General features: G+C 44.7%; 1 protein-coding gene across 1 annotated transcript in view; it reads left to right on the top strand.

The window, feature by feature from the left end:
• Positions 1-18399, top strand: part of ECEL1 (endothelin converting enzyme like 1) — a 119923-nt gene that overhangs the window by 45567 nt on the left and 55957 nt on the right. Inside the window, exon 6 of the mRNA XM_073675251.1 lies at positions 9779-9903. Within this exon, the coding sequence (XP_073531352.1) occupies positions 9779-9903 (125 nt within the window). The remainder of the gene's footprint in view (positions 1-9778; positions 9904-18399) is intronic.

Here is an 18399-nt window from a genome sequence, read left to right on the forward strand (position 1 = left end):
TGTACGACCCAGCTCAGGGTCCTAGGATCCCCCAGTATTCCTGGAACACTTGTGTGCTGAAGATATAGCAATAGCAAAACAGATGCTGAGAGAAGAGTGTCATGCATTCTCTAAAGATGACTCTGATATAGGCTGTATCCCGTCGTTGCAGTTGAAAATCAATTTGAAAGACACGACCCCAGTAACCAGAAGTTACATGTCTGTGCCGACACCATTACACCGTGAAGTGAAAGAGTATTTACAAGATCTAATCAACAGAGGTTGATCCAAAAGTCGAAGACGTCTTATTCCTCTCCTATTGTTTGTCTTAGGAAGAAGGGCGGTACATTGAGACTGCTGTGATTACCAGGAACTAAACCAAAAGTCAGTACCTGATCGGCACCCGATACCAAAGATTCAAAATATGCTGGATAGTCTATCAGGAAGTACTTGGTTCGGAAATGGAAGGAACGGATGGCAGATGCATACAACATAGCGTCCAAAGTGGTTACGCAAGGACAGAGCAAGAGTAAGGAGTACTATGATCGAAAATGTTATGGAGCAGAATTGGTACCGGGAAGCCGGGTGCTAATCAAGAACGTACTTGAGAAAGGTGGTCCAGGAAAATTTCGTTCGCACTGGGAAGACAAGGTGTATGTGATCATAATGAGGAAAGCCGATGACAGTCCAGTGCATGAAATCCGATTGGAAAGAGAGGACAAGAACACCAGAATAGTCCATCGGAATTTATTACTACCCTGAGATTATCTCCTACCATAACAAGACTTCTGGTAAGGTGTTCTATGTGCATATACTATCCATGGGCACATCTTAATGTGGTGACTGACAGCAGTCTTACAAATATATATTGGTATCTGCCCTTAGGTTGATGTTTATTCACATTTTCACTTTTATTTAGGCTTCCCCAACCCACTGTGTATTTATCAGCTGTGCGTATGGGGTTGTAAGCTGCTTGGTGCTGGATTCTCCTGATCCTGGGTGTCTCTGTTTGTCTGTGCTGTGTCCGAACTATTTATTGTACTAAAAGTATTTAATAAAGATTATTATTTTTTACCGTATTGCTCCTTAGCTTTTCCTCCTTCTTGACATAACAAGACTTCACAGAAGCGGACCGACATAGACTGAGATCGACTAAGGGACCACCACAGGCTGAAGCTCTGGAGGTGGATAGTGACCTTGAGAGCTCGGATGAAGAACAGCATGCTGTTCTCTTTCTTGGACTGGCAAAAAGAGGGATGTACCATCCTCAGGAGAGTGAACTAAGTCCCAAAGCACCAGAGTACCAGAGTTTGTACCAAGGAATACAGATGAAATCCAATCCAGATCTGACGATCGAACACCGGTCATTGAAGAGACCAATCGACACTTAGCAGAATTACCAGACCAGGTGCAAACGGACGATTCAAGAGAAGTACAGGAAATTACAGAGGCAGTTCCAAGACCATCTGACGACGTACGAGTAATGAGTGCGGCAGAAGAAACTCCTATAACCAAAGAACCCGTGGTATCTGAGGAACAACCCACCAGGAAGATGTCGGCTCGAGAAGTCAGGAGGCTTGTGATGCTGACGTACGAGACACTTGGAGAACCGAGTCAAGTGCCAAGGGCTGTCGACTGGAAACAGGTATCTCTCCCTGCGGACCAGGTAAGCCCACTTGAGTGGTATTCACCACCGAGAGACAGTATGGACAGTGCTACCTGGTGGAAAGACTTGTTTTGGCCTAGTGAGAGAGAGAGCTGGTTGAAGACGTACGAAAAGCTCCAGCGGAAGAGATGCTGATTGTTTTAATTGTGTTAATTGTTTATTTTTTACAGGAGTCCTACAAGAAAAAGGTCGTAAGAATAGGTTGCTATCAATGTTTATAAATGTTATACCAATTTGGCAATGACAAATTTATCATGCAAATTTAAGCTTTCACCACTATCTCAGAATTGGTCAGATTGACCAATTAAGACGAATGTCGAGGACGACATTCAAAAAGGAGGGAAGACATGCAGAAGTAGTGCTGTTGCTTCCAAAGCATCCAGTAACTGTTACTAATAACACAAGTACAGGAGACAGGAAGTGTTGTGCTTCAGAAGCATCCAGCAACTAGAGGGGTTAACACAGTCACAGGAGACAGGGAGTGTTTTAGCAGAGCCCCAGGGGGATTGTGGAGAACTTGTTATTGTAATCTGGCTGAAGCCAAAGAGAAAGGTGGTGTGTTATCTGGATCTAACAGAAGGCAACTGAACAGGATTCAGATCAGGAGAGAAACTAAACACAGGTCAGATAAACTCCCTGAACTAACGGTGCAGAGTATTATCATGCAGGAAGATAAGGACTGGAAGGAATTGTGTCATAGGGATCATCTCCCTCCAACTCCACGCAGGATAAAGAATGCTGTGTACTATTGTGTCCTTGTGAAAGAAAAGCCTGTGATTGTGTAAACATAGAAACGTGCTGCTAAGAGATCTAATCTATGCTGAATTATGCTACTGAAGAGACTTCAGATTAAATTCCACTGTTCAACTGTTGAAAAAGACTCTTGTCAGATGTGTCTGGTCAGCAATTGAATCTATCGTGTGCCTGAGAGAAGCAGCAACCTATGGTTGCCCTGAGTAACGGTTCCCCCAGGATTCCAAAGAATTCATGAAATTCATCTCGCCCTATCTGAACCTAGCGGCGTGCGTGTAACACTAACAGTGTGCAGTGTACACACCATTAGGATTCGGCTCCAGTTGGCAACTTAAGCGGTCATCATGCACTGCAAGTTTGCAAATCGTTTACTTGTAGTCGTGTGATGACAGCTGGAACAAGTGGAGTCCAACGCCTTTAATGACCAAGGAATCTTCCATTTTTGCTCTTTAATTTTTTTTCCCTCTCCTTTTTCCAATAGCCATAAGTTTTTTTATTTTTCCTTTGACATTTTGTAATTTTGAAAAGTTAACATTCATTTTCCCACACAATGTACTGGAGAATGGAAAAAATGAGAATAAGAATGCAATTCCGCAATTGTTTTTTGGGCTATGTTTTTACTGTGTTTATTGTGTGGTAAAGAATGATTATGGTTATACTAAACTTGTCCAATTTTTTGAAATTATATTAGTAGTGAGATTTTTATTGATATTATTTTGGGGTACATATTCCATTTTTATAGCTTTATATTGCACTTTTTGTGGGGAAGTGCAGCAATTAAAAAATGGCAATTCTATCATTATGATTTTTTATTTCTTTTCAACATTTAACTTACATTTTAAATAATTTTATAATTTGATAGAACAGACTGTTTTAGATGTGATGAAACCTAATAAAAAATTAACTTAATTTCTTCCTTTTTGAAGAAAAAAAGGAAGGGATGATATATACTGTATGTACAGTACAGACCAAAAGTTTGGACACACCTTCTCATTTAAAGATTTTTTGTATTTTCATGACTTTGAAAATTGTACATTTACACTGAAGGCATCAAAACTATGAATTAACACATGTGGAGTTATATACTTAACAAAAAAGTGTGAAACAACTGAAAATATGTCTTATATTCTAGGTTCTTCAAAGTAGCCACCTTTTGCTTTGATGACTGCTTTGCACAATCTTGGCATTCTCTTGATGAGCTTCAAGAGGTAGTCACTGGAAATGGGGTTGGGACCATCAGTTGTGTTGTGCAGAAGTCAGGTGGATACACAGCTGATAGTCCTAATGAATAGACTGTTAGAATTTGTATTATGGCAAGAAAAAAGCAGCTAAGTAAAGAAAAACGAGAGGCCATCATTACTTTAAGAAATGAAGGTCAGTCAGTCTGAAAAATTGGGCAAACTTTGAAAGTGTCCCCAAGTGCAGTTGCAAAAACCATCAAGCGCTACAAAGAAACTGGCTCACATGAGGACCGCCCCAGGAAAGGAAAACCAAGAGTCACCTCTACTTCTGAGGATAAGTTTATCAGAGTCACCAGCCTCAGAAATCGCAGGTTAACAGCAGCTCAGATTAGAGACCAGGTCAATGCCACACAGAGTTCTAGCAGCAGACACATCTCTACAACAACTGTTAAGAGTAGACTTTGTGCAGCAGGCCTTCATGGTAAAATAGCTGCTAGGAAACCACTGCTAAGGACAGGCAACAAGCAGAAGAGACTTGTTTGGGCTAAAGAACACAAGGAATGGACATTAGACCAGTGGAAATCTGTGCTTTGGTCTGATGAGTCCAAATTTGAGATCTTTGGTTCCAACCACTGTGTCTTTGTGCGACGTAGAAAAGGTGAACGGATGGACTCTACATGCCTGGTTCCCACCGTGAAGCATGGAGGAGGAGGTGTGATGGTGTGGGGGTGTTTTGCTGGTGACACTGTTTGGGATTTATTCAAAATTGAAGGCATACTGAACCAGCATGGCTACCACAGCATCTTGCAGCGGCATGCTATTCCATCCGGTTTGCGTTTAGTTGGACCATCATTTATTTTTCAACAGGACAATGACCCCAAACACACCTCCAGGCTGTGTAAGTGCTATTTGACCAAGATGGAGAGTGATGGGGTGCTATGCCAGATGACCTGGCCTCCACAGTCACCAGACCTGAACCCAATCGAGATGGTTTGGGGTGAGCTGGACCGCAGAGTGAAGGCAAAAGGGCCAACAAGTGCTAAGCATCTCTGGGAACTCCTTCAAGATTGTTGGAAGACCATTTCCGGTGACTACCTCTTGAAGCTCATCAAGAGAATGCCAAGAGTGTGCAAAGCAGTCATCAAAGCAAAAGGTGGCTACTTTGAAGAACCTAGAATATAAGACATATTTTCAGTTGTTTCACACTTTTTTGTTAAGTATATAATTCCACATGTGTTAATTCATAGTTTTGATGTCTTCAGTGTGAATGTATAATTTTCATAGTCATGAAAATACAGAAAAATCTTTAAATAAGAAGGTGTGTCCAAACTTTTGGTCTGTACTGTATATTATTTTTTATTTCTTTTACTTTACTTTATTTTTAGTCCCCGTATGGGATTTGAACATGCGATTATTTGATCGCTTGTGATGCATTCTGCAATAACCGAGTATTGCAGTATATAGCATAATTACTGGTCTCCTATGAAGCCCAGCCTATGACTGGGCTTCTCAGCAGAATGAAATGTCAGTTATGGCGGCCTTTGGTAGGCTCCCGTCTGCCATGGTAGCCCATTGTTTGTTCCCTATGAATATAACTGGTATTATTTACAGAGATACAAGCAGAGGGCAACAGAGCAGGAAGCCTGTGCAGTACAGCTTCAGCCAAAAGCTACAGAGCACAGAGGGATGTTAGGGAAGGGCGCAGATTGGGCACATAGTCCTGTACAGTCCCATAACATGCACCTCTGTTATTATTTTATGTGTAATTAATGATTTATTATCTACAGATCACCTTGGAAATCTGAATTTAATAGACTAGAATGAAACAATTGAAATGTTAAATGAACCAAGTAGCAATTTGTACTGATTATTTTACAAAATTAGAAAATGTACTCAAAGTTTTTCATTGTACACAAATTCAGTGGGTGAAAAAAGTATTGAAAACGTCACCAATCTCTAAGTAAATATATTTCTAAAGATTCACATGAAATTCTCACCAGATGTCAGTAACAACCCATCCAATCCACACAGGCAAACAAATCGAATCATAGATGTCCATAAATTATGTATAATAATGAGAAGTATTGAACACGCTTACTGAAATTTAATTAATATTTCTTACAAAAACCTTTGTTGGTGATGGCACTTCAAGACACCTCCTGTACGGAGAAACTAGTTGCTCAGGTGTGATTTTGGTTCATTCTTCTACATAAATATTCTTCAAATCCTGAAGGTTCCGTGGGCTCCTTCTATAAACTCTGAGCTTTAGGTCCTTCTTAAATTTTCTACTGGACTCAGGTCAGGTGATTGGCTGGGCCATTCTAGCAGCTTTATTTTCTTTCTCTGAAATCAATTGAGAGTTTCCTAGGCTGTGTGTTTGGAATCATTATCTTGCTGAAATGTCCACCCTCGTTTCATCTTCATCATCCTGATAGGTGGCAGCAGATTTTTATCAAGAATGTCTCAGTACATTTGTCCATTTATCTTTCCTTCAATTATATGAAGTTTTCCAGTGCTGTATGCTGAAAAACATCCCAACCCCATGATGTTCCCAGCTCCAAATTTCACTGTTGGCATGGTGTTTATGGGGTGATATGCAGTGCCTTTTTGGCCTCCAAACATGGTGCTGATTTATGGCATCCAAAGAGTTCAATTTTGGTCTCATCTGACCAGACTATTTTCTCCCAGTATTTGTTAGGCTTGTCTAAATGTTATTGAGCAAACTTGAAGAGTGCTTGAACATGCCTTTTGTTCAGCAATGGAGTCTTGCATGGTGAATGTGCACACAGGCCATGGAGGTTGAGTGCATTATTTATTGTTTTCTTTAAAACAATTTTACCTGCTGATTCCAGGTCTTTCTGTGGATCTCCACAGGTCGTCCTTGGCTCTTGGACAACTCTTCTGATGATTCTTTTCATTCCTGTCTGAAATCTTGTGGGGAACACCTGGTCGTGGCTGGTTTATGGTGCAATGATGTTCTTTCCAGTTCCAGATAATGGCCCAAACAGTGCTCACTGGAACCTTCAGTAGTTTAGAAATTCATCTGTATACAATGCCATCAGAATGTTTTGCAACACTAAGGTTGCGAAGGTCTTGAGACAGCTTACTTGTTTTTACCCATCATGAGATGTTTCTTGTGTGGCACCATGTTAAAGAGACACCTTTTTAAAGGCCATCAGTTGAACCAGCTGATTTTATTTTTCAATAAGTGCCAGGATTGCTTTCTAATTACTGATAGATTTTATCTGGTGTCATGACTTTCCATGGCTTTTTGCACCTCTCTTTCTTCAGGTGTTCAATACGTTTTGCCTGAGTCATTTCTCATTATTACACATAACTTAATTTATGGACATCTATGGTTTGATGTCTTTCCCTGTGTGGATCGGATGGGTTGTTTCTGACATCTGGTGAGGATTTAATGTCAATAGCACCTTTAGAAATATATTTACTTAGGAAATTGGTGACGTGTTCAATATTTATTTCACCCGCTGTATATCAATCTTAGATATTAATGTAATTTAAAAGGAACCTGTCACATTGGATAACATTATTAACCTTCAGATATAGTGTTAATCTGCAGATTAATAGAGTTAGGAAGGTGCCTGGCTGCAGAACTGAAAGTGCAGCACCCAGGTGAAAATGAAAATGATTTCTTTATTTCATTCGGGAGCTGTCAGCTTTTAGTTATATGGGTGTGTCAACGCAGCTACAGTCATCGCTCACAGCACACCCCGACACTTTGACTGATGGCCGGCTCTGCAGTGCATCTGTGTAAAGTGAGCTGTCAGGGCATGTTTACAGTGCTGTGAGCTAAGACTGTATTCACACCGGCACGCCCGTATAACTGACAGCCAGCGGCTCCCGGGAGGAATAAAGTTCATTTTTCTCCTGAGTGACGCACTTTCGGTACAGTAACCGTGCACCTTCATAACATTATTAACCTGCAGATCAACCCTATATCTGCAGGTTAATAGTGTTATCCAACACGACAGGTTCCCTATAACAGTGAAATGAAGAAGACTAAGGCCTCCAAAAGTAATAAATAGTTCTGACTGTTCTTAAAACAACCTACGAAAACTGCCTAGTAGGATCTGCAGCTAAGATTTGTTCCGATCCATTACATACAAATAACTCGGGTATTCCTCCACTTTTCTCAGTCTACAGTTACCAAAACTTTGTAAAAAGAGATATTTCAAAATAGTAACAATTCACCAGTTTAGCAGGAAAATGATTTGCCATCACCCTTCAGTGTTATGGAATCTGCTAAAGTCTAAAGAAAATCTATTTGAAAGAAGTAGTATGGAAGATCCTTCAAAGCTACAGCTTAGAATATTTCAGGAACTGACATATATAACATTTTCTGTAAATGACCAAGATACATATTGGCATTAATAATAGTCCAGTAAGAGACTAGCTAGCTGAGAAGCTACGGGGAACCCTTGCAATCAAATGTCATTTTCTCCAGAGAGAAATGCTCTATGTAACTGCTTTTCACTTCTGGTAATTGATGGACATTACTATTGATGGACCCCCCTCTAGAATACCCTAATAGGGCATTTAATAATGGTTTTTGTAAACAAGACAACGCCTTTTAACGTGCCATAAAAATGTGAACTTTCCTTTGAAGTTGATTAATATATGGTGGCTGCCAGGTTCCCACACACGGCTGAGGTGCGCTTGCATCCTGACAGTCACAGCCTCCGTGAAAAGGTTCAAGGGGAAATTAGTTCAAATTAACATAGTAGTTGAGTAATCAATTATACTCATGTCTCTATAATACTTCATAGGCTATGTGCCCACGATGCAGAAATGCTCCGGATTTTTCCTGAGCGTTTCTACATCTCCCTGGCAGAAAAAACGCATGCGGATTATACATGGGGATTGTACATGCGGATTGTACATGCGTTTTTCCTGCCAGGGACATGCAGATGTGAAGCGTTCTTCACATGCATTTCCGCATGCGGGTTGTCAAGAGCTTTCCAAGCAATTTTAGCATCACTTGGAAAGTGCTTGACAACTTGGTCACACTATATAAATCCATTCAACCGCATGGATTTCTATAATATGACTGTAAAGAATGGTAAAAAATAAATATTATACATACCTTCTGATGGCCCCCTGTGTCTTTATCCGATGCGTCTTGGCTTGCTGGCAACTCGTGGTAGACTAAAGGACCTGTCGACGTCAGCGGTCGCATGACCCGTCACATGACTAAATGACATCATGGCAGGTCCTTGAGTCCACCGCCAGCTGCCAGCAAGCCGAGACAAAGACACCGGGGGCCATCAGAAGGTAAGTATAATGTATATTTTTTATTTTATTATTCTTTTTTTTACAGATACTATGGTACCCGGGTCCGAAGGAGAGTCTCCTCCTCTCCAAACCAGGGTACCATCCGCACATTGAAAAGCATGGATTCCGCATGTACAGATGTAGTCATGTGGATGTTATGCGGTCCAATGCAAGTCAATGGCGGCGAAAACGCTGCGCTTCCGTAAAATAATAGGTAATGCTGCGTATTTTTCCGCAATGATAATCTGCAGCGGAAATTTCTGTAGCATGTGCACAGCACATGCGGATTATCATTGGGGAATATGGCAGACCTTCTACCAAGCGTTTTTTAAGCGTTTCTGCAGCGGAATTGCCGCTGCAGAAATGCTTAAAAAACGCATAGTGGGCACACAGCCTTACAGACACTACAACTGTCCTCACTTCAGCCAAGGCTGGCTTTGTACCACCACTATTGTATGTTCTCCCTGTTTTTGCGTGGGTTTCCTCTGGGTTCTCCGGTTTCCTCCCACACTCCAAAGACATAATGATAGGGAATCTAGATTGTGAGCCCCAATGGGAACAGTGATGATAATGTCTGTAAAGCGCTGTGGAATATGATTGTGCTATATAAGCAAAGTATAATAAATAATGTAGGGCCAGAAACAAAGCTTGTCAGGATACATACTGGTTGGTTGACAGGGATTCCTAAACTATTGTATTTAGCAAGAGGCAATTAAAATCAATTATTTTATTGGTTAATATAATTGAAATTTCTGGTACTTATTATTACTATTCTTAATTTTTTCAATCATTTTTAGAATAGGTTCTATGAGGTTTACGAATGAATATGTGGGTGTGTGTGCAAAATTTGCAGGCAAAAAAATAACATATTTTCTTCTACCATGTCCAATTTTATTGCTCATTTTAGATTAAATGGAAACGCCTCCTGGACAGAATATTTCATGAAAACTTTTCTGAAGATGAAGAAGTTGTGGTGTTGGCCACAGATTACATGCAGAAGGTATCTGATATGATACACACTACACCAACAAGGTAACACCAATGCTGTTTACTGCTTTATCTGCTTTTTGTATAAGCTAGGTATATAGAAAAGAACATTTCTGATAGGCAGGATTGTATGGTAATATTGGATTGTTTAGGTTAGCTCACAATTGGCACTCACCTGGAATGCTATAAGCATAGCACAAAATACTCTTGGATGACTGCTCCTTTCTCCGGCAAATAAAGTGGGTGTAGCATCTGTGCCGATTTCTGCTTCAGCCGCTTGGCAGCTCTGCTCCTTTGTTGCGGGTGATGCTTGACTGCATAAATCTTATAATATTTCTGGGACTTATGGCTCTGGCCGGTCCAAAAGCTATGGGGTTAATCTGGTTCATTTGTTTCTATTGTTTGGTTTCTATCAACTGTCAGCACTGGGTGGGGCTGTTGCTATATAAACCCCTGAGAGACAGTTCTCACTGCCAGTCAATGTCTGTGCTTCCTGGTTTACCTACTGTATGCGCTGTGCACCTGGTGTTTCTTCCTAACTTAACCTGTTCCCTGACCTTGGCTAGTTTATTGATACTTCTCCTGCCTGATGATTTTGTACCTACCGTACCTCCTGGATCTGACCCGGCTATCTGACTTTCTTCCCAGCTTGTGTCATCGAACAGCAGCTGACTCTGTGGCCCTTACCCAGAGACCCCTGTGTAAGTCCAGGTCCCTGTAAGGCCAGGGCAACCTCTGGGTTCTGAGAAACGGAGTAGCTTGCGTGGCACCCCAGGGGTCCGGTTGCCACAGTGGCATTGCCTCCCTCACAAGAGGTGATGCCATGCCTGGAAGCAAGCAAGGGTCCCCTAGTCGGGTATACTAGCATGCAACACTTTCCTGGTTCCAAGCCAGCAAGGGGAGCTCCTCCCCTTAGCAACTGGAATATGGAGGCGGGGTTAGTTAGGGTTAGTGAAAGGAGTTGAAGTCAGGACTAGTGTTGAGCCACCCCCGTAGTGTTCGAGTTCGGTTCGGTTCGTCGAACACCCGTATGTTCGCCGAACTGTTCGTCGAACTGTTCGTCGAACACCTTCGAACACTGTTAAAACCAATGGCAGGCAAACAAAAACACATAGAAACACATAGAAAACACCTTCAAATGTGTCCAAAAGCTGACAAACTGCTCAGAAGACACAACTAACACATGGAAAAGTGACAAGTACATATAGTCATGCGAAAAGAAAAGAGGTGGAGGAGTAAAAGGAGGGGGAGACCCAGATATAGGCATGTCATGCCCTTCTAAAACCAAAAAAGTGCGAAGCCGACACGGCCAGTCCGTTCCTGCCCGTGCGACCTCCGTGTCGCCGGCTTTGTGCCAGAGCTGCGGTGGACCCTGATGGCCAGCCCCCCTCTCCCAATACTGGTGCCTGTCCGCTGGTGGGTCGAGCGAGCCCCCCTGTGGTGGAGGCAGGTCTAAGCTTTTTAATTTAAATTGTCTCTCTAATTTGAATGAATACACTTTAAATCCTTTTACAAGGATCTATTGGAGGGCAAGTCTCATGCCAGCAGCCGCGTAATTCCAGCTCCAGTAGCGTCCACTAAAGCTGCTGCAGTAAAAAAGCTTTTATAAGGATCGAGCTCGGCGGTCCACCGCAAGACGTCCTACCGCCAGTCCCAGCCCCTATGCCTAGGGGTGCCTCCTGATGCTCTTCACTGAGTATCCCGGGGTCCCGAAGCATTTCCTTTGAAAAAATTAAGTGTCCAAACTACAGGTGGTGTAGCTTGCTTAACAGCTGGGATAATCCGCTGACTAGCAGACACTGCTACTAGGCACAAAGTATTTCCTGGGCTAGATGCAGTTAAAAATTTGTAATTAGATACTCTCGTTGGATGCTGAGAAAGCATTCCATAGAGTCTCCTGGCACGCCATATATTATTCTCTTAAAAAGCTTGGGGTAGGGGTCTAGGGGACCCTTTTATAGCCAAAATCACGGCCCTGTATCGCAATACGTCACCTAGGCTGAAGATAAATGAAACTGTAGCACCCCGAGGGCTCGGTTTCTACAGAGGTATTGCACCTCACCCAGAGGTGTGATATCTCACTCTCAGGTAAGGATGGAGTGTGGATCAGGACCCCGACACCTGCATGCATTATACCACATTGCCGTGGGGCAGGGCGACCAACATGCCCCTGAGATGGGCACGACAGTCCCTGTCCCTGGCTGGAGTGGGGGGAGGGAACACCGAGGAAGGGGAACCCTGTAGTGCAGGAGCAGGGAGGAAGCAGTTCCTGGGTGCATTGAGAAGGGAGTATAAAAGGTGGGCACCATCTTAGTTCAGTACAGAGAAGTCTGAGCAGAAGTGACAGGGAGCAGGGGCTCTGCATGAGCTCTGCTCCGGAGGCGGGCCTAGTAACAGAGGCCCAGGCCTGTTAGAGGGAAAGGAAGGAAGAGGAGCGGAGAAGGCTCCAGGAACGAGGAACGAAGGGATCCCAGGGGTGCGGACGGGCGAGTCGCCACCGCACGCCCGAATCCACCTGCGTGGAGGGGTCAGGCCAAAGGGGGAGACCGGTCCCCGAAACTAGTGGAGGCGGGAAACTACCCTCAGCTAGAAACCGGAGGCTGTGACATTTTATGTGGCGCAGCCCCTCGCTACACCCGCTAGGAAGGCACCACATAGGGTCAGGGAAACTAGCGCCAAGTTTACCAAGAGGAGGCCCGAGGCAGCCGGACAGAAGCATTGGTAAGAAAGGCCAGACAAAGGACACACAAAGGGGGTCCTGTGAAGCGCTCCAAAGTTATCTGGGAGTTGTCTGAGCCCCTCACCTGGTGAGCACAGTACGACGTGGGCAGCCATTACCTGCAGAAGTGGTCTGGATAATAAGAACTGTGAGTAAAGGCCCTGGACTGCATCACTGACTCCGTGTCGTTACTGCTGCTGCCCTGCACCATCACCCCCATCCTCCGCATACACTACCCTGAGGCTATAATCCTCCCATGGGGAGTTATACTACGCTCTGCTGCACCCACAACACCAGCCTCAGCGGTCTGCCCTGCAGCGGCGGTTCACTCTGACCGCAATCCACGGGTGGCGTAGTCGGACATTTAAACATCAAAACCACATAAATAGTTCCGCCACTGGTTTGACTGCCCTGAGCCACGGAACCGGGTCGTCGCCACGGAGACTACAACCACCAGCATCCACCAAAAAGGGTCCGGCTTCGGGTGTCCCAAGGCCCAGGGGGTGCGTCAGAACATTTTCATCACCTTTCATAATCACCAATGGAACAAGGCAGGGATGTCCTCTGTCCCCTCTCTTATACATCCTAGTGACGGAGCACCTGCTCTCATCAATTCGCCATAACCCCAATATTAGGTGGATTGAGGTGGGAGGCACCGAGTACAAGTGCCCTGCATTTGCTGATGATGTCCTAGTATATATCACTCAATCACATATATCCATCCCTGCTGTTATGGCTGAAATAGATCACTTTGTTACATGGTCAAATTTTTAAATCAATGCAGCGAAGTCTGAGGCCCTCGATGTCTCCCTCCCCAAATCCATACAGGATTCCATCCAGTCCAACTTTCCCTTTGCCTGGCCCTCACAGGGTATCAAATACTTAGGAATTCCTGTTCATAGAGACCTCTCCCGTCTATGTTATCTTAATTTTGGGCCCTTTATTGAACAACTCCATACAGACCACGGTTGGCAAGTTAGAACTGTAAGATTCACTACGTGAACCACTGGTGTATTGTGGAAAAGCACATGTACACTGTGTTCCAAATTATTATGCAAAAAGTGTTTAGGAGTGATAAGGGAAGAATTTGTTTGTTTGTCAGTTAAACTCATTGATGGTGATGTGTGTCAGGGCTCTTTATATCACTGTAAGCAATTGCAGACACCTGTGCTAATTAGTTTGGCAGGTGTGTCCAATGAAAGGCAAGACTACTTAAGAAGGCTGTCCCACATTATTAAGCAGCCTACATTTTCTGCCAAAATGGGAAAGAAAAAGGATGTGTCGGCTGCTGAGAAGCAACAAATTGTGGAGTGTTTAGGTCAAGGCATGACTACAATCAACATTGCCAAGACACTTCATCCTGATCATCGCACAATCAATAAGTATGTATCTGATTCACAGTACACATGTGTGCGTGCTGATAAGGTAAAATTTAGGACTCTTTCCTGCAGGCAATTACGTCAGGTTAAAAGAGCAGCGGCAAAAAAGCCTTGTCATAGCAGCAGACAAGTTTTTGAAGCTGCTGGTGCCTCCAACGTCCCCCGAACAACAAGATGCAGAGTCCTTCAGAGGTTTGCAGCTGTGCGTAAGCCATCCTGTCGACCTCCTCTATCCACTGCACACAAGCAGAATCGGCTCCAGTGGGCCAAACAATACATGAAGACTGACTTCAAAACTGTTTAGTTCACCGATGAGTGCCGTGCAACGCTCGATGGTCCAGATGGATGGAGTGGAGGACGGCTGGTTGATGGACACCCCACGCAAACACGGCTACAGCGCCAACAAGGAGGAGGTGGAGTAATGTTTTGGGCTGGAATCATGGGGAGAGAGATTGTCGGCCCCTTTAGGATCCCTGAAGGGGTAAAGATGAACTCCATAATGTATGTGGAGTTTTTCAAACAGCACTTCCTGCCATGGTTCAAGAAGAAGAACCGTGTATTCCACAGCAAGATCATTTTCATGCATGATAATGCACCGTCTCATGCTGCAGATAACACATCTGCATCTCTGGCTGATATGGGCATAAAAAGGGACAAACTTATGGTGTGACCCCCATGCTCCGCTGACCTCAACCCCATTCAGAAGCTCTGGAGCATCATCAAAAGGAGTGTCTATGATGGCGGGAGGCAGTTCACATTTAAGCAACAGCTCTGGGACAAATTTGACAAATTCAATGGACGAGACAGTTCAGAAGCTCCTTTCGAACAAGGGGTCCTATGTGCAAATGTAACATCACCTAGAATAAAGTTTTGAGTTGAAAACTGTTTGATTTCAGTTTCTAATAACCTGCTAATGCTTATAATTTCAAAAATGACCATTTTTTGTTCTTTATTAAAATGAAAAGGTTGATCGAAGAGTGTGGGGGATCTAAGAGTGTGGCAACCCAGTAGTCAGGATTACTTCGAATTCTGACAATCTGAGGGTCATGTTGCAGATAGTGCAGCAAGAAGGCACTCATGTGTCTTGCGCATCTAGGAGACCCAAAATTATTTTCCGGGCTAGATGCAGCTAAAAATTATTATTAATTTGAAAGCTCGTGGAGCTTAGTATAGATGGCCTAATAGAATCAGTACTACACACTGCTAGAAAGCCCAAATTATTTTCCAGCCAAGATACAGATAAACATGATTAGTAATTTTAAATCTGGTGAAGCTTAGTATAGATGGCCTAATAGAATCAGTACTGCACACTGCTACAAAGCCCAAATTATTTTCCAGCCAAGATACAGATAAACATGATTAGTAATTTTAAAGCTTAAAATGGTTCATGAGGTGATTTTAACAAATCATCAAGCTTTTACTCTCCCCAGGATGACACAGGGGTAGAAAAGTCGTTTCGGATCCATGATTTGTTCATCTTTATGAACGTGAGTCTGTCTATATTATCAGTGGAGAGCCGCGTGTGCTTATCTGTCAGAACACCACCAGCAGCGATGAATACACGATCAGACAGAACGCTGGCTGCGGGGCATAACAAGATCTCCAAGGCGTAAGTGGCGAGCTCCGGCCATTTATTCAGATTGGAAGCCCAAAAAGAGCAAGGGTCTAGTGACACAGTCATGGCTTCAATGTTTACTTGGAGATACTCCTGTACCATCGTCTCTAGGCGTTGACTATGTGTCAGACTTCTTGTCTCCTGTGGCCTTGCAAAGGATGGGCTAAAAAAGTGGTGAAATGATTCCGCAAAATTGATGTTACCAGCAGATACTGTGTTTCTGTTACGGTTTGAGTGCTGAACACTCGACGGTCCCACGGTTGGCAAGTTGGAACTGTGAGATTCACCACTGGTGTTTTGTGGAAAAGCACATGTAAGATTCTGCAACAGTCTCTGCTGATACTCCTGCATGCGTGCATCCCTTTCTATGGCAGGAATAATTTCTGCAAATTTACTTTTGTACCGGGGATCTAACATTGTGGCAACCCAGTAGTCAGGATTATTTCTAATTCTCACAATTCGAGGGTCATGTTGCAGGTAGTGCAGCAAGAAGGCACTCATGTGTTTTGCGCATCCAGGAGCACCAAGTCCCTGTTGTGTTGGTGGCGAGGTAACAATCATGCTTCCTTCCTCTGTCCTCTCCCCCCAACCTCGCACAACAGAAATGTGATCAAGGTCTCCCTCATCTGATGAGTCTTCCATCAGTTCGTCCTCCACTTCTTCCTGGGCTCCTGCACCTTCCTCACTAGTTTAGCTGCTACCATGCGCCCTGGTAAAACCATCTCCCCCACCCTCACATGCCTGCCGCCTTGGTGCTACCGACCGTCTGGACCTTGCAGATGTTAGCCCTTCCGCATACAACTCCTCCTCCTCTACTTCCTCCACCTCCTCTTGTGCCACCACCTGACTCCGAATTCTGTTTAACATGTGCTCCAGCATGTAAATCACCGGAATAGTCATGCTGATAATGGCATCGTCAGCACTAAACATCTTCGTCGCCATTTCAAAACTGTGCAGAAGGGTGCATAGGTCCCTGATCTGAGACCACTCCTCCAGCGTGATTTGCCCCACCTCTGGATCTCGTTGGCCCAGGCTATACGTCACAACGTATTGCACCAGGGCTTGTCGGTGCTGCCACAGTCGCTGCAACATGTGCAGAGTTGAATTCCACCGGGTAGGCACATCGCATTTTAGCCGGTGAAGTGGCAGGCCCAACGACTTCTGTAGAGATGTAAGTCGCTGAGCTGTGGGATGCGAACGGCGGAAGTGAGCACACAGCGACCGTGCCCTCTGCAGAAGGCCATCTAGTCCGGGATAGTGGGCTAAAAATTGCTGGACAACCAGGTTCAACACGTGAGCCATACAAGGCACGTGTGTGACGTTGCCCTGGAGAAGGGCCGCACCCAGGTTTGCAGCATTGTCGCACACGGCCTTCCCTGGTTTCAGGTCCAGTGGAGACAACCATTCATGAAACTGGGTCTCCAGAGCTGACCACAACTCCTCAGCTGTGTGACGCACATTTCCCAGACATTTCAAAGTAAAAACCGCCTGATGACGTTGAGCCCTGCCAGCATAGTAAGGAGGTGTGCAGGATCCCTTTTGCGCAGTTAGAAAGCTTGTGGCATGACCAGACAGGCTTTGGGTGCAGGTGGAGGACCGAGAGGAGGTTGAGGAGGCAGAAGCAGTGGAGGAACTTTGAGATAAAGAGGATTGACCCACAACTCGTGGGGACAGCAAGACTTGGACAGCAGCCCCTTGTCCTGCTGTCACCATAGTTACCCAGTGCCCAGTCAGCGACATGTAATGCCCCTGTCCATGCCTACTCGTCCAAGTGTCTGTGGTGAAATGCACCCTGTCACACACAGAGTTTCTCAAAGAAGCGGTGATGTTGTGTGTGACATGCTGGTGGAGCGCCGGCACACCTTTCTTTGAGAAGTAGTGCCGACTGGGCATCTGGTACTGGGGCACTGCGACGGACATAAGGTCTCGAAAATCCTCTGTGTCCACCAGGCGGAAAGGCAGCATTTCTGTAGCCAAGAGCTTGCAGATGGTGAAATTCAACCTCTTATCTTTCTCATGGCTAGGAGTAAATGGTCTTTTACTTGTCCACTCAGCAGCACATAGGGCCCAGCACCGCCACGTGGGAGCGACACTCCAGGAAGGCTCGAGCTGCCTGCTATACGGGTGAGCACAAAGACGTTTTACTCAGGGACGAGGGCCACAGCATAGCTACAAGCAGCAGGGCCAAAGAGATTAGCGCAAAGGGAAGGCCTACAACTTCACCTGGCGAGGTGGATTCCCAACTTGCTTCCAGGCTGCCCGGACCTCTACTACCAGCTAGTACCCGTGCCCCGGTCTGCCTAACCACCGCAAGTAAAGATAAGAGGAAACCGCCATTAAGTTGCGGACTCATTATTAACTGCGCCATCCCCTGTACTACACTGCACAGCAACATCTATAAAATCACCACTTCCTGCCCCGGAGCTAAGCTCTGCCTGTGGAGAGCTGAACCAACTCTGCTGCGTCATCATCAGCTCCAGAGGTTCTGCACCGCAGCGGCGGCTCCATATAGCCACATACCACAGGTGGCGTCATGAACATTATATAAAAACTATATTCCCTTTTCTTTATTCCCCTTTTATTGACCGCCCTGGGTCATGGACCGGGTCACCGCCACTGTGACATCTCCCAGCTTCGACCGGCCCGGCTACCGAGTACCCCACGGCCCAGGGGGCGCGTCACTTGCAACAAGCCTGATCATGGCAGCCATTTTGGAGCTGCCAGGTGACTACGAACAGTGCTCGAGTGATAGAAGGGAACTTTCTTGTGGAAATGGAAATTACAGATAAGCAACAGCGAGAGATTCTAGTTTATGCCACTGTCAATGG

The sequence above is a fragment of the Phyllobates terribilis genome, unplaced genomic scaffold (assembly GCF_046119375.1).
Source record: "Phyllobates terribilis strain yellow unplaced genomic scaffold, ASM4611937v1 Scaffold_3__8_contigs__length_932513732, whole genome shotgun sequence".
Taxonomy (NCBI): Eukaryota; Metazoa; Chordata; class Amphibia; order Anura; family Dendrobatidae; genus Phyllobates; species Phyllobates terribilis.